The sequence below is a fragment of the Elephantulus edwardii genome, unplaced genomic scaffold (assembly GCF_000299155.1).
Source record: "Elephantulus edwardii isolate Elephantulus edwardi_28Jun2011 unplaced genomic scaffold, EleEdw1.0 scaffold00031, whole genome shotgun sequence".
In the NCBI taxonomy this organism is placed as follows: domain Eukaryota; kingdom Metazoa; phylum Chordata; class Mammalia; order Macroscelidea; family Macroscelididae; genus Elephantulus; species Elephantulus edwardii.
This window is the reverse complement of record NW_006399781.1, coordinates 7,855,621-7,870,555: the sequence shown is the minus strand read 5'-3', so window position 1 is coordinate 7,870,555 and position 14,935 is coordinate 7,855,621. Positions and strand designations below refer to the sequence as shown.

The window sequence follows — 14,935 nt, the reverse complement described above, 5'->3', positions numbered from 1 at the left end:
GTGTCCTATCTCCATACCTTTTCTATCAATAAGCAGAACAGATTATCCAGGAGGCTGAGCGTTATGAGGAGATATGTGGCATCAGGATTGGAGGTAGACTCATTAACAATCTGCATTATGGAGATGACACAACCTTGCTTGCTGAAACAGAGGAACATCTGAAGCGCTTGTTGCAGAAGGTCAAGGACAGCAGCCTTCAAATATGAATTAAAGCTCAACATCAAGAAAACAAAGATTCTCACCATTGGGCTAATTGGCAGCATCATGATAGATGGTGAAGAGATTGTTAACAACTTTAGTTTGCTTGGCTCCACAATCAACACTCTTGGTACCAGCAGCAAGGACATTAAGACCAATTGCATTGAGAAAGTTTGCTGTCAGAAACCTCTCCAAAGTACTGAAGACTAAGGTGCGCCTGATACATGCCATGTTCTTTGCAATTACGTGCTATGCATCAGAAAGCTGGACAATGACTAGGGATGATAGAAGAAGAATTGATGCCTTTGAGCTGTAGTGTTGGAGAAGATTGTTGAATATACCGTGGACTGCTAGGAGAATAAACAGGTTCATCCTAGAGAGGGTGAGATCAGGCTGCTCCTTGGAGACAAAGATTCTGAAGCTTCATCTGACATACTTTGGGCATGTTGCAAGGAGGGACTGATCCTTGGAGAGGGACGTCATTCTTGGGAGAATGTATAGACAGTGTGAGAGGAAGACTCTCGACGAGACGGATTGATTTAGTGACTGGGATAATGGAGTAGTGTGTCAGAGACAATAAGATTGGCACAGGATAGAGCAGGGTTTAGGATTGTTGTAGATAGGGTTGCTATGAGCCTCAGGGGACTTGATGGCACATAACAACAAGAAGTATACAAAAAGAATAAAACTGAAAAAATGAATTTTATTTGCAAGGATAGAAAAGCAAATTAGATAACTTAAAATCACAGTAAGAATTTTATTCAACAAATGATGAAACTGAAGAAGCCATGTAATGGACATGCTAGTAAGACTATAGTACCACAGGAACACTTACACATATGCCTGAGGGTACAGACACTTTGGAAAGTGCTTTTCCATCTGTTGTTGCTGTGTGACATCTAGTTGGAATGAATCCATAACTGATCATCCAGTGGGTTTTCAGAGGCAGTAAATTACATGGGAGGAGACTGCCCATTCTTCTTCCATAGAGCAACTGGTGGATTCAAACCGTGTGCCTTTGGAATTGCAGCACAACTTCTTACCATTAGGCCACCAGAGCTCCTAGATGTCCTAAAACAGAGGATGTTTTATGACATAACAATATTACCTAACAAGTCTACTTCTAGTTATAGATAACTGCTTTGCTCCCTGAACTGCTCTTTGAAATCTTCTGTTCAACTATTTTATCCTTTCATCCTTTTCTTTTAGTTTCTCATGTTAAAACTAAGTTTCTTTCACATGGATGAGTATTAAACAACACTAAAGAATGATGAAGAGTTTATGAAAGATTACACAACATGGATGAACCTAGAAGAAATGACACTGAGTGACATAAGTCAGTCACAGGAATATCATGGATAAGGCTACTATTTTTTTTTTTTCGTTGCAGCTTGATACTTCTTTATTCTGGTAATGGTGCCTTTTCGGATAAGGCTACTATTATAAAAAGCTAAGGAAAGGTTTATAGGCAGAATCACTCTTGGAGGATTGCCAGGGATGAGAAGGAAGGAAGAGACACATAAAAAATGAAAAGATAAGTTGAGTGAAGGGAAAGGCGACAGACAATATGGATTGTTCATATGTTGTAATTAATTATATTAATCAATTATAAGTAATGATTTGAAACAAACTCTGGATGAATGATTGAAAAATCAATATGATTTGTAAACTTTTACTCAAAGTAAAATTTTAATAATAAAAAGGAGCAAATATTAGAGTTCAAGAGCAAGTTAGGATTCAATACATCTTATTTGAACGATCCCACACCCACTGGAGTTCCACATACCTTATTTGAATTAGTTGTTACATATCTAATCTCCTTGAGCCATAAGCACCTTATTTGCTCAATGCCACTCAGTCATGTTGCAGGAGGAGTCACAAGACCATGTAAGAGCCACATCAAGTAATTACTTATACTCCAGTGTATGGATAGTTGTCTGTTGTTGTTGTTATGTGCCGCCGAGTTGTTTGCAACTCATAGCGACCCTATGTACAATAGCCCTAAACCCTGCTCTATCCTGTGCCAATCGCATGGCCTCTGACACACCCATCCTGATTACCCCAGTCACTGAATCAATCCACCTCATAGAGGGTCTTCCCTTCCTGCGCTGTCCCTCCACCCTACCAAGCATGATGTCCCTCTCCAAGGACCTGTCTATCCTTACAACATGTCCAGAGCATGTCAGACGAAGCCCCAGAATCCTTGCCTCCAAGGAGTAGCCTGGTTTAATCCTCTCCAGGAAGAATCTGTTTGTTTTCTTGGCAGTCCAGGGTACATTCAATACTCTTCTCCAGCACCACAGCTCAAAGGCATCAATTCTCCTTCTATCCTCCCTAGTCATTGTCCAACTCTCTGATGCATAACAAGTGATTGCAAAGACCATGGCCTGTATCAGGCGCACCTTAGTCTCTAGAGAGACACTGTTGCTCTTTAGTACTTTAGAGAGGTCCCTAACAGCAGACTTTCCCATCGCAATACTCTTTTTGATTTCCTGACTGCTGTTGTCAAGAGTGTTGACCGTGGAGCTGAGCAAACTGAAGCTGTGAACAATCTCAATCCCTTCGCCATCCATCCTGATGCTGCCAATTGGTCCAGTGGTGAGAATCTTTGTCTTCTTGACATTGAGTCCATACTGAAGGCTGCAGTCCTTGACCCTCTGCAGTAAATGCATGAGGTCCTCCTCAGTTTCAGCAAGCAGGGCTGTGTCATCTGCATAACGCAGATTGTCAATAGATCTTCCACCAATCCTGACGCTACACTTCTCCTCATAGAGCCCAGCCTCTCGGATAATCTGCTCTGCGTACAGGTTGAAAAGGTATGGAGATAGGACACATCCCTGGCATACACCCTTCCCAATTTTGAACTATTCAGTGTTACCCTGCTCTGTTCTGACGACTGACTCTTGGTCCAAGTATAGGTATTGCATTAGCATGATCAAGTATTCTGGGATTCCCATTCTTCTGAGTCAGCCACAGTTTGTTATGATCCACACAGTCAAACGCCTTTGCATAATCAATGAAACACAGATAGACATTCTTCTGGTATTCCCTGCTTTCAGCTAAGATCCATCTAACATTGGGTACAATATCCCTAGTACCATGACCCCTTCTAAACCCAGCCTGGACTTCTGGCAGTTCTCTGCTGATGTGCTGTTCCAGTCATTTTTGGATAATCTTCAGTAGAATCTTGTTTGCATGTGAAATCAATGAGATTGTCAGTTTTATAACAGTGCCACTATGCAGTATCTGTCCCTTTGTGACTGGGATATTTCACTCAGCATAATGTCTTCCAGGGTCCATCCATTGACTTCTTTCTTTCCTTTATGTCAATAATATACTATCTTCTTTATTATACTTTTATAGAAAGTGTTTTACACAGTTTAGTTTCTATACTTTTATTCTTTAACTATTATATCTAGTCTAGTTACCTTGCATTTTCATATATATTTTTAAAAACAAGGTAATAATCTTAAAAAAATAAATCCACAAATCCCTGCATTTTCAAATTAATTCAGCAATATTTTCAAAAGCATATTTGTTATAATTTACCCAACAGTACTTTGCACTGGCCAAATATTTTTTTAGAATTTCTAATTTTTCATATTGCTTGAAGTACAAATTTCTTTGATGTCTTTTAGCAGCTCCACAACATTCCGTTGTACAGATATATCCTGATTTATTAATCAGAGTGCTGCTGATGCTGTTCCTTTCCTCTCCTATTGCAAACAATAAAAACTCAAAGTTGGAAACACTGTTTTGAAACAGACGCTTTCACACACTGCTTTCTCACAACAAATTATGACTAACACTGAGAAGAATGAGAATTCCAGAAAACTTCTAACAGTAAGGGAGTTCTCATGACTTAGTCAGAAAGAGTCTTGCAGCCAACCCAAAGGCACACAGTTAGAATCCACTAGCTGGTCCGTGGGAGAAAGATGAGCTTTTGCCTTCTGTGTGATTTACAGACTTTGAAAACCCTCTGGAGGGTTGGCTATAAAAAATGGTTCTGACTTAATAGTTTATAACAACAACTACAGTAAGCCAGAACAATCAAAGTTAGTGATTTATAATATACAAAAGAGGAGCCCAAGCTGAACAAATAAGTTGCACGTTACCCAGCTATTCCACTGTTTGCAATATACCCTGAGGAAATGATAACTGAGACACAAACAGAAACTTGTATGTCAGTGTTCATAGCAGCATTATTCACCATCACAAGAACATGGAAACAGATCAAATGTCCAATCACAATGATTGAATGGATTGAGAAATTGTGGTACATTCAACTGATGGAATACTATGCAGCACACAGGAACAATGATTTTGTAAATCACTACCTAACTTGGGAGGGACTGGAGAGCATTATGCTAAGTGAACTAAGTCAGTCCCAGTGGTGAGAATCTTTGTCATCTTGTTGTTGCACTTCAACTCAAAATGACACTTTTGGTGTGGTTACATCTGTTGACCATAAGTAAAGTAGATTACCCTCCATAATGTAGGTGACTTCATCCAAATCAATTTGAAGACTTTAAGAGGAAAAAGGACATTTAGCCTCGATTGTATTCTATTTCTAGACTACAAATAGACATTTTGCTATGACTCCTCCACTTTTCCTGTCACTTGATTTTGATCCACAAGACTTCTGGAATCTCTAGCCTGTGCCCTAATCTACAAACACTGGACTTGCCATTACCTGTAGACTTGACAGCACCTCACAACAACCTCTTAAAATGTGGGCCACTTTTTTGTTCACAATAACAAGGAGTTGAAAACAGTCTAAGTGCCCATCAACAAATGAATGGATAGAGAAGCTGTGGTATATTCACACAATGAAATACTACACTGCATTGAAAAATAAGAAACTCCTCAGTCACAAAAGGACAAATACTGCATAGTGCCACTGTTGTAAAACAGGACTGACATTGGGTTTGGGGGGAGACTGAGAAAGACGGGAGAAATAATGTATACTGCATTGAAACAGATGAGGGAGAACATGAATCAAAAGGGATATGTGATTAAGTATTATTGTCATGACAGGAGTTCAGAATGAAGACTGCATAGTGGAGTGGATCTAGGAGGGATTGTAAAACAATGAAAGAATTTTTCTTTTACTTTTCAAAGAGAAGAGTGTACTGGGGGCAGGGGTAGGCAGCGAGAAAAGTGAAACAACGAATGAATGGAAATCCAAAGTCTCTGGAAATTTTCATTGAAATTAATAATAAAAAAAATTTTAAAAAAACACCCAAAAAACACAACAACAACAACAACAACTACAAAATTTGGGCCACTCTCTTAAAATATCTCACTCTATCTCTACATACACATACTCCCCCAACACACACACATACACACCCCCCCATACTGTTTCTTTACAGAACCCTGATGAAGACACTTGCATTTCACAGTAATAATAACAATGGAACAATAAAAATATACAGATTTTATAAAATATAATATATGAACATGATACCATGAAGCCCAATGTGAATTGAAGGATGTGTGAAACATAATGCAGATGGACTGTGGATATGAACGAAACATAATGTATATGAATTTTGTATGCAAACCAATATAAAATAAAAATAATTTTTTTTCCATATCATAGCAATTTATTTAAAAATAATTTTGTTGATTTTTCTTATGTTCAAAATCAAGCATAATTAAGAAAATATTCCTGTTACAGTACTTTGATAATATTAATTAACCTGTGTTATTTTCTCATGCGATTTGTGATTTTAAGGAGTACTAATTGTCATCTAATATATTTTGCTTAATAACCCTTGATCTAGACTTCCAGTACCAAAACAACAGCTTCCTTTTTTCTTAAAACATCTGGCATGATGTGTATATCATTATTACATGAAATTTTTTTTTTAAATTTAGGTTGTTTATTTTCCATTTCAGTGAACATCTACAGCGATTTTGGGATTCCATTCATTCATTTTTGCACCCTTCTCCCCGCACAAACCCCTCCCCCCCCCATTTGCTCCTCTCCTTGAAAAGTAAAATAAAAATAATTTTAAAAAATACAATGAGATGTAAAATACCAACTCTTGGGTTGACTGGCCTTCATTATGCATTTAGTTAATTAGCATATCCAGGTACTAAATATCATGTGTCAGGCATGGTACCATGTACTAACCTGTCAAATGGTTGCTCCTGATCCCCAGGGACAAACTCTCTCTTAGGGGTACAGAAATGCAAACAAATCCTGACATGCACTTGTTGTTAGGCACCGTTGAGTTGGCTCTAACTCTAGTGAAATGGGGCCCGTTGGTGATGTAAACAGGTAGTGTGCTTGGTTGGAGGTTCACAAGGTGGAGGTGAATAGAAATGGGAATCTACAGCCAGAAAGTATAATCAGCCATTGGAAACCCAATGCAGGAGAGTCCAACTCATATGCTTTGGAGTCAACTCAATGATAACTGGTTTTCTATTAAAATATAATTTAGAAATTTGTCTTTACTATTTTTTCACTTCTCCTTTGAGTGTCTGTGCTCTTCAAGGACTTGCTCCCAGCTAATTATGAAAATCCTCCACAGGATGATATCTCCCAATAAAAGCACGAAGTAATATTATTAACAGGCTACTCTTAAAAATAGCTTTATTTTTTTCTGACAATAAAATTAGGACATGTTTATTGGAAACAGTTCAGAAAACACAAACAAGAATATAAAAGAAAACGAAAAGAACAGAATATAAAAGTAAATAGTAACACTCGTAATCCCATTATTGCTAATGTTCTGGAGACTGGTCATTTTAACTTTTTCCTTGCATATATATATCCTTTTCTTTCTATATTTACATCTATATCTACATCTATGCAAGTATTTTTTACAGAAATTAGATATACATATTATTTTGTAACTTCCTTTATATCATTAATACATCATAAATTTGTTTCCATGGCATCAACGTAGATCTACAGCCACACCTAAGTGGCTACGTGGCATTCTGTTATGTGGCTGGATGGAAATTCCTTTAACCTGAACCTTTAACTGGAGTTCTTAACTACTCCTGCTGGTCCTTCTCCAAGCATGCATATTGATTAAGTGGTCCCACTCTGTTTCATGTTGTAAAACCAGAGAAGCCTTCCAGAATAATTAAAAAAAAAAAAAGACACATTATATTATTTCGAGAATGAGAGATGTAAAGAAAAGTGGGAAATGATTGTCAAAGGAAACATTTTTCATTTGTAAATATTTTACAATAATTTCTTGCAAATAAAATTTGACCTTTTCTCTTAAAACTCTGCAAGTATCTGAAAAACTTAAAATAAAATCAGATCACAGTGGTTTAGGGTGAAGTATCAAAACTCTACAAAAGGACTCTGCAGCCCATTGTTCACTGAGCTATAAATAAAATGCACTGAGGAACCAGTGCTTCTTAGGAAGTAATTTACTGAGGGCAGTCATCCAGGGCATGCTTTTCTAACTTGAATCTGTCTTGATAAACCTAGTCTAAGAGACATTAAATGTGACCTTTGAATAGGACCTTAGTTTTTGGGAAGTTGGGAAATTGTATACAGGCTATTCTGAACCTACGTGGTAGGGCTGTGTTGGTGTTTTTTGAATATAGAAGGTAGTCACTTGGGATAAGCAACTGATAGTAGAAAAGACCTGCCTGTCCCTAAGACTAGAACAACCTTAGGCTGTGATTCGTAGGAGAGGGTCTAAGTGTTCCAGAGGACAATGATGGTGATGATGGACGAGGCCATGAAGAGCAGGTAGAGGCGGAAGAGCAGGGTGTCCATCACGTGGCTGAACTGCACCCACAGGTCAACCAGGTGCTGCTTCTGGGCCTCGTGTTCCTGCTGGGCCCTTGCTGGTTCTGCCTCTGCAGAGCTAGACATCTTACCCACCAACTCCACAGGCTCCTTCAGGCCTGTGGAGAGGACAGAGACTCAGGCTGGGAGTCCTTCTGGGAGGGAGGGTGATAGGGAAGGAGAAGTGGAGGAAGAGGAAGTGAGGGCAGTGCTGACCTCTCTTACCAGGCAAGCAGGTGGAAGTGAGACCCTCATCCTTATTTCCTCTTTGGGGTTCACCACAGCAGCATTTAGTGGGGCTGGAGCAGTGCAGCAGCAGGGAGTGGAGCCACTGAGGCATGGGTGGGGGCTGGGTGGTGGCCACGTGGAGGAGGTAGGTGATGAAGATGGTCTCCAGGAGGCTGACCACCATCAGGGAGAGACACAGGGCAAAGTAGACACCTGAGGACATAGCAGATTAAAAGTGAGCCAGCCTTGGGAGCTCTGGTGGCCTAGTGGCAAGGAGCTGCAACTACAATCCCAGAGGAACACGGTTCGAATCCACCAGATGCTCTGCCAGGGAAGGAGGGACAATCTCCTCCTGTACCAGTCAGATCTGATTTGATGGTACACTCACACAAAAAAAAAAAAAAAAAAAAAAAAAAAAAAAAAAAAAAAAAAAAAAAAAAAAAAAAAAAAAAAAAGTGAGCCAGCCTGAACTTATTTTTTCTTTCTTTTTTCTGGAGATTCTTTCCCCAAATCCCATCTTTGCTCAGAACCCTTTCCCTCCTTAAGTGGAGCAACTGTTCCCTCTCCCACTTCCCACCTTGCTTTTGTTCTCATAACAGGGGTGGGGGGCATACTGATGAGGGGGGTGCCACTGGCGGGGAGTAAGTCATTCATCATGAGCAGGAAGACGTTGTAGCCCAGCAGAAGAGTTATCTTGAAGGGGGCACGGTTTTCACTTTCCGCCGGCAGGAAGAAGCTGAGGGCGTCGATAGCGACCAGAAAGCTGCTGGGCACCAGAAGGTTTATGACGTAGAGGATGGGCCTGCGCCTGATGGCCACCTGGGGGAGAAGAGAGAACGGAGAATGTGGCAAATGAGCTGATAACCAAGCACATTCAATTCAATTTCTATTTTGACTGTCTGATGATGAGGACAGGCGGGGTTCAGCTGTTCATAGGGTCATCATGAGCTGGAGTCAATTCAACGGCACATAACAACCACAACATCTGATGCTTGCTAAGGTGCTGTTAAGTTTGCATTGGGACAGCTTCTTTAGGTAACACATTCATTGGATCATGCCCTTCCCCAGAAGTACCCTGATTCGTCATTTCATTTTTATTTACAACCTTCTGGAAGCACAATCAGGTTTAGATTTTTAGAAGTAAGTGGAGACCTTGGGACCTTTGAATAGGTGGTGCTGTAGTAGTGGTAAGAAGCTGTGCCGCAATCCCAAAGGCATGTGGTTCAAATCCATCAGCTGCTCTGCAGGAGAAAGGTGGACAATCTCCTTCCGTATGATTAATTGACTCGGAAAACCTACTAGAGGGTCTTTTCCAATTCAATGGTGCACAGTGATGTTTATAACAGCTCAGCCCCTCTTCCTATCTGGGGTGGGGGGAGCAGCAGGGGCCCCTGGTTAAAAGAAACTTAGATAAAGTGTAAAGTTTAGAGGTGAATTAAACTCTAACTGCTAAAATAAGGGTTGGCTGTTTGATCCCACCCAGCAGTGCCACGAAAGAAAGGCCTGGTGATCTGCTCCCATAGAGATCAAAGCCTAAAAGCCTGTGGAGCTATTGCAGTTTGTAACACTTGAGCTGGCCATGAAGTGAACTGGTTTGATGGCAATGGGTTTCGCCTCTGGCTTCAGCAGAGAGTGGAGTGGGAAGCAGATGCTTAACCTCCTGGAACATCTTTTTACCTTCCAGAGAGCTTATATAGGAGGAAAATCACAGAGCAAGTAGGACCGGGAGTCAAATAGGAGCCCCTGGACTCACGTAGAACACGATCTGGTCATACAGGTTGCTGCCCACGAACATCTTTGGGGTGGCCTTGTTGATGCCCAGGAGCTCCCACTCTCCCTGGGTTTGAATGACGTCCCGAGATGTGTCTGTTATCTCCCACACTTCCTTTACCATGCCCAGGAGCATGCTATCCACTGCAAGGGAGACCCACTCAGTCAGCCCAGAAGTACCCCCAGCTTCCACTCATAAAATTTGATTCTTTCTCCTCTGAGCTCCTTCAACAAATTTTCCGCTCTGTCCTCTGATTTTCTTTCCCCTGTTATTTTGGGAGCAGAAGTGAGTCAAAGTTGTAAGATTCTGAGATGTGATTCAAACATGGGTCAGGAGCACTTGGTGTCATTAATATTTTCCTTCCTAACATACTGGGTGAAGGAACTTGCTTTAGTAGAATCCAGCTTGAACCACTCAACATTTTTTTATCATTACATATATATCCATTATAATGATGAATTTCCCCAAACCTGCCACAGGACACCTGATGCCATTCGGTTACACCAGTTTACTAGGTTAAGTCTGCTAGCTAGTACAGTTAAAAGGCCAGAGTGAGAAAGTGTGCCTCAACTCAGGGAAAGGAGGCATTCATCTTGCACAAAAGCCATCCGAGATCTCAAACAGTAGTTCTCAGCATTGGCTGTTCATTCACATCACCTGCGGACATACCGAAAATAACAAAGCCTGGGCCCCATCCTGAAACAGGTAAATTGGAATCTCTGACAGTGATGTACAGTTAAGGGTATTTTGGCATTTTCTGAGTAGCTTGCTGTATCACCAGAACTTCCTAACTCAGGGCATTTTTTAAAAATTATTTTATTTTATATTGGTTTACATACAAAGTTCATATACATTGTTTTTCACATTGGATCTTTTCCCTTTCCTTTACCCATCCTAAGGGTATTTTTAAAAAGCTTTAAGTGGGCAGCCAGGTTAAGAAACAGTAACCTAACATCTTCCCTACCTGCACCCCTTAAACAGCTTCCCCTGGATCTTAAAATAGTTGTCAAAATCATACTCACCGGTGTAGAGGAAAGAACTAAAAGTAAAAGTACAGTTCTGTTGGTCAAAAGGAAAGTAGAAGATATCCAGGTTACAGATGCTGGTCAACCGCGTCGGCTTGCCATATTTTATGCGGCCTTCACTGCTGACATAAACTGTGAGACCTGAAGGTGTCTTATCCACATCCATGCTGCTTGTGAAAAAAGAGGAGACAAAGGAATGCCTCAATTAGCGGTGGTCCCCCTTTTTAGCTCAGATTCTAATGTCCCTCCTGCTATTACTCCTCTTTGAAGTATTTTGTGGAAGTCAGCTGATTGAGACTGTGTCCCAGTCAGAATCTTGTGGTGTGTCTGTGCTCTGTTCTGGCTGCAAACTTAGCAAACTTCACACTGATCTTCCCCGCCCATATACGCACGATTCAACTATGAAGATGTCTGGGAGCCACAGGTTTTCAGCTGATATGGTGAGTTTATTGATGCCAACACAGTCCTTGGGGTTCCAGCTGATGAACGGATTATCCCATATCTACAACCAGGGCAGTGAGAAAGGTGAGTGCTGGGGGAGCTTGTCTTGTCAGCTTCTCTTTCCATTTCTTTAAACCCTGAGACATCCGTTCCCACTTGTGTCCTTAATGGTCATAGGCACCCTTCCTCTTTCTCTAACAGAGTCATCAATTAAGTCCCTCTTTCTAGACATTTTTCCAGGAACTAGGATCCAAAACTATATATATTCAATATATTGGCCATTGTTTTTCATTACCGTTTCTTCTTCTTCTTCTTCAGTTAACTAGGGAGCTAGGAGTCTATAGGTCCAATCCAGTTCTAGATGGAGTTATTTTGTGTCAGCAAGGGAAATGATACATTTAGTCAAGGTTTGGCCTAGTAAACAGTTCAATCACTTCTAACTTCTCCAATTTCATATTATACATGAAATAGGAATAGAATAGCTGAATGTGCCTTACCAAATCCATCCACAGGAATGATGTCAGCAGCTGGAGCTGTGCGTTCTGATAAAGAAATTCCCATCTAGAGTTATCAGTGCAGAAGGATCTAGTCCAAGCCCATTTCACAGTGTTACAAATATTTACGAATTTGTTACAGCATATCTAAGTCTGGAATTAAGCCTACCTTTTGCTTACCTGTTTCCCCTTGTGCTCAAAAACATTTCAGGATTTAATTAATAAAATTAAAACAATTTTAAATGATTTAAATATATTCTAGAAAGAGAAGGATTCAAAGACTAATGCTTTCTGTAAAAATACTACTAACGTCTCTCTACTACCTAGGATGAATCTTTAACTTGTATAAAACACACTCAGGGGATCCATTCATTGCTCCCCAGTAGACCAATGCCATGTTGGGTTGACATGGAAGAGGGTCCTTGTAGAAGTCTTTAAGAAGGACGAGGGGGCTAGATCTCACCACTTCCAGGATGGCAGAAAGGGTGAAGGAGATGTTGACATGAGTTGGGATGCTGTAGTTGAGGACTGGACGGAAGGCCTTTCTGGCAAACACTGCCTGGAAGGCAGCAGGATCCACCCCATTCCTGTCGAACCCTGAGCAGTTGATGGTGAAAGTGTCACCTCTTCCTGTAGAGGACAGAAAGCCTGTGAGATGAGAACAAGATCTCTGTGTTTCCTCTGTGAGAGGGGTGTCAAATTTTAGGGTCTCTCTGAAGAGAGAAAAAAACAGTGGACACTGGGAGAAGGGGTAAGCCCATCCTTCCTGGACCAAGACTTCCCAGGGCCAAAAGCCTTCTTTCAGGCCAGGGAGAACAGGGTGGGCAAGTAGGCAAATGGTGGAAGTTGATGTGGTGAGCTGAGCCAGTACTCTATTATAACTTCCGTTGTTTCATCCTTATGCAAAATATGCCCAAATCTGTATGCAAACCTGGCCTTGGTGCCACTTTAAGGAGGCCTTGAAAAGCAAGAACTGATTTATCAAGAGGATTAAGAGAACTAAATAACTAGACTTATAGAAATAGGTACAGGAAATGGGAAACATGGAGTCAGTGTTCTGCTTGGACGTTTGCTTCTGTGCTATTTATTTCACTGTTTTGCTTTTGTGTCCTCTATATCTTCATTTCTTTCCATAATATTTAAGGTACATGTCCAGGCTGGGAGCAAATATTTCTTCATATAAACTAAGTTCTCGCCTATGTCTAACTCATATCTACCCCTAAAATATCTCCATTTATTACTTACTCTTTGAGAATATATTTGACATCAATGACTAGTCCCCTTACAGATGGAAAAGAGATGGAGTTGCACAGGGGATGTAGTTGAAGTGACAAGATGGAATTGGGAAGGGGTAAATGGAAGGGCAGTTTGACAGAGTTCTGAGTAGATGGGAATAGAAAAGGACTGTGTGTTTTGATCAGTAAAACACATTTCTAAATCCAAAATCTCTGTAAATGTTCATTAAAATTAATAAAATTAAATTAAAAAACAAACAAACAAACACACATTTCTGTTGTCAAAAGGAAGTCAAGACACAGACAGAAGAAATGTTTAACATGTTGATTCTGAATGTCTTTCAAGGGCTGGAGAGACGTTCCTGGTGCCTTCCAGAGGGGCTTAACCATCTGCCCTGCTCTTGTCCCATCTTACTTACCTTGAAGGAGAAGGCTGACGGTGAGGCAGAGAGAGAATCCCCGCAGAAGCAGCCACCACCTTTGCATCCTCTTCTGCTGGATTCTTCTGTGGGGACTCACCAAGGAGCCCCCACACTGCTGAGCTTAAAGGTACTCGGACCACACCTTAGTTCCTGGTTTTGAATACTGCTCCTGTCAGGTGACCACTCCCTGGTGAGAGACTAGAGAAGTCACAAAGAGAGTGCCCTGCTTTGCCCCTTCCCAGGTATGCCTCCCACTATGGACAGAGACTGGGGGGGGGGGGACTCTGGGTCAGGACTAAAGGCGAGGTGTTCTATTTGGTGGCTCTGTGCTGAGACCAATAACAACAAACTCTCCTTAATGAGAGAATATGGACTGGGGAAACATGGGTTATTGTCTTCTAAGGCCAAGGACTTTGAAGATAAGGGAAGGTGACAGCATTTGGTTATGAACGATGAAATATCTCTGGGCTTTTTCTGACATTAGACATAGTTAGAAATACCATATTGATCCATACCTTTATCATCTATTACTCATTTTTTACTCCCATTCACTACATATGCATGCAAAAGTTAGACAATGAATAAGGAAAACTGAAGAACTGATACCTTTGAATTGTGGTGCTGGCCAAGAGTTTTAAACATGCCAGGGATGGCCAAAAGAACAAGCCAATCGGTGTTGGAGGAAGCGTGGCCAGGCTGCTCCTTAGAGGCAAGGAGGGGGCGACTGTCTCAGCTGTTTTGGACATATTATCTGAGTTGGACTCCAGGCTTGGTAAAGTGAGGATCAGAGGAAGAGAAGATGACCGTCAACACAATGGACTGAGACAGTGGCTGCAGCAATGAAATCAAGTCCCTCAGGGAATGTGGGGTTGGTGCTGGATGGGGCAGTGTTTGTTCTGTGGTATTTGAGTCACTATGTGTCACAGCCAATTTGACAGCACCAAAATACAATAGGGAGCTCTGCTGGCTTAGTGAGATGAAGCTGCACTGCAATATCAAAGGCACACGGTTCAAATCCTCCAGGTGGTCCATGGAAAAAGGATGGGCAATCTCCTCCCATGCGACTCACTGCCTCTGAAAACCTGCTGGAGGGTCAGCTCTGGATGGGTTCCCACTTGACTGCACACCACCACCACCACAAAAAAACGATCTTGAGATTTGAAAGTTCACTTAGAAGACAGATTTGCCTCTGGCAACACAAGGGCCTGGCTAACACAAGGAAGAAGCTGTTGACATGAGGGTACAGATGCTCTCTTTTTATTTTATTTTTTTTTTAAATTTAAGTTGTTTATTTTTCATTTCAATGAACATCTACAGAGATTTTGGGATTCCATTCATTCATTGTTGCACCCTTCT

The 14,935-nt window shown here is 41.1% G+C and overlaps 1 protein-coding gene across 1 annotated transcript; it reads right to left on the bottom strand.

The window, feature by feature from the left end:
• Positions 1–7,870: 7,870 nt before the first annotated feature.
• LOC102855577 (5-hydroxytryptamine receptor 3C-like) lies at positions 7,871–13,643 on the bottom strand. The gene is made up of 9 exons (XM_006884062.1): positions 13,577–13,643; positions 12,386–12,552; positions 11,926–11,970; positions 11,380–11,489; positions 10,985–11,154; positions 9,945–10,105; positions 8,806–9,010; positions 8,189–8,404; positions 7,871–8,082 (listed from the first exon to the last, which is right to left on the bottom strand). The coding sequence occupies exons 1-9, from the start codon at positions 13,641–13,643 to the stop codon at positions 7,871–7,873; spliced, it is 1,353 nt and encodes a 450-aa protein (XP_006884124.1).
• Between the last annotated feature and the right edge of the window lie 1,292 nt (positions 13,644–14,935).

Excerpts from the sequence above, each read along its gene's own strand:
- LOC102855577 (XM_006884062.1), bottom strand. The coding sequence starts at position 13,643 with ATGCAAAGGTGGTGGCTGCTTCTGCGGGGATTCTCTCTCTGCCTCACC. Across the intron at positions 12,553-13,576 it reads CGTCAGCCTTCTCCTTCAAG|GAAGAGGTGACACTTTCACC; the intron begins GTAAGTAAGATG and ends TGTCCTCTACAG. Across the intron at positions 10,106-10,984 it reads TAGTTCTTTCCTCTACACCG|TGGATAGCATGCTCCTGGGC; the intron begins GTGAGTATGATT and ends TCTCCCTTGCAG.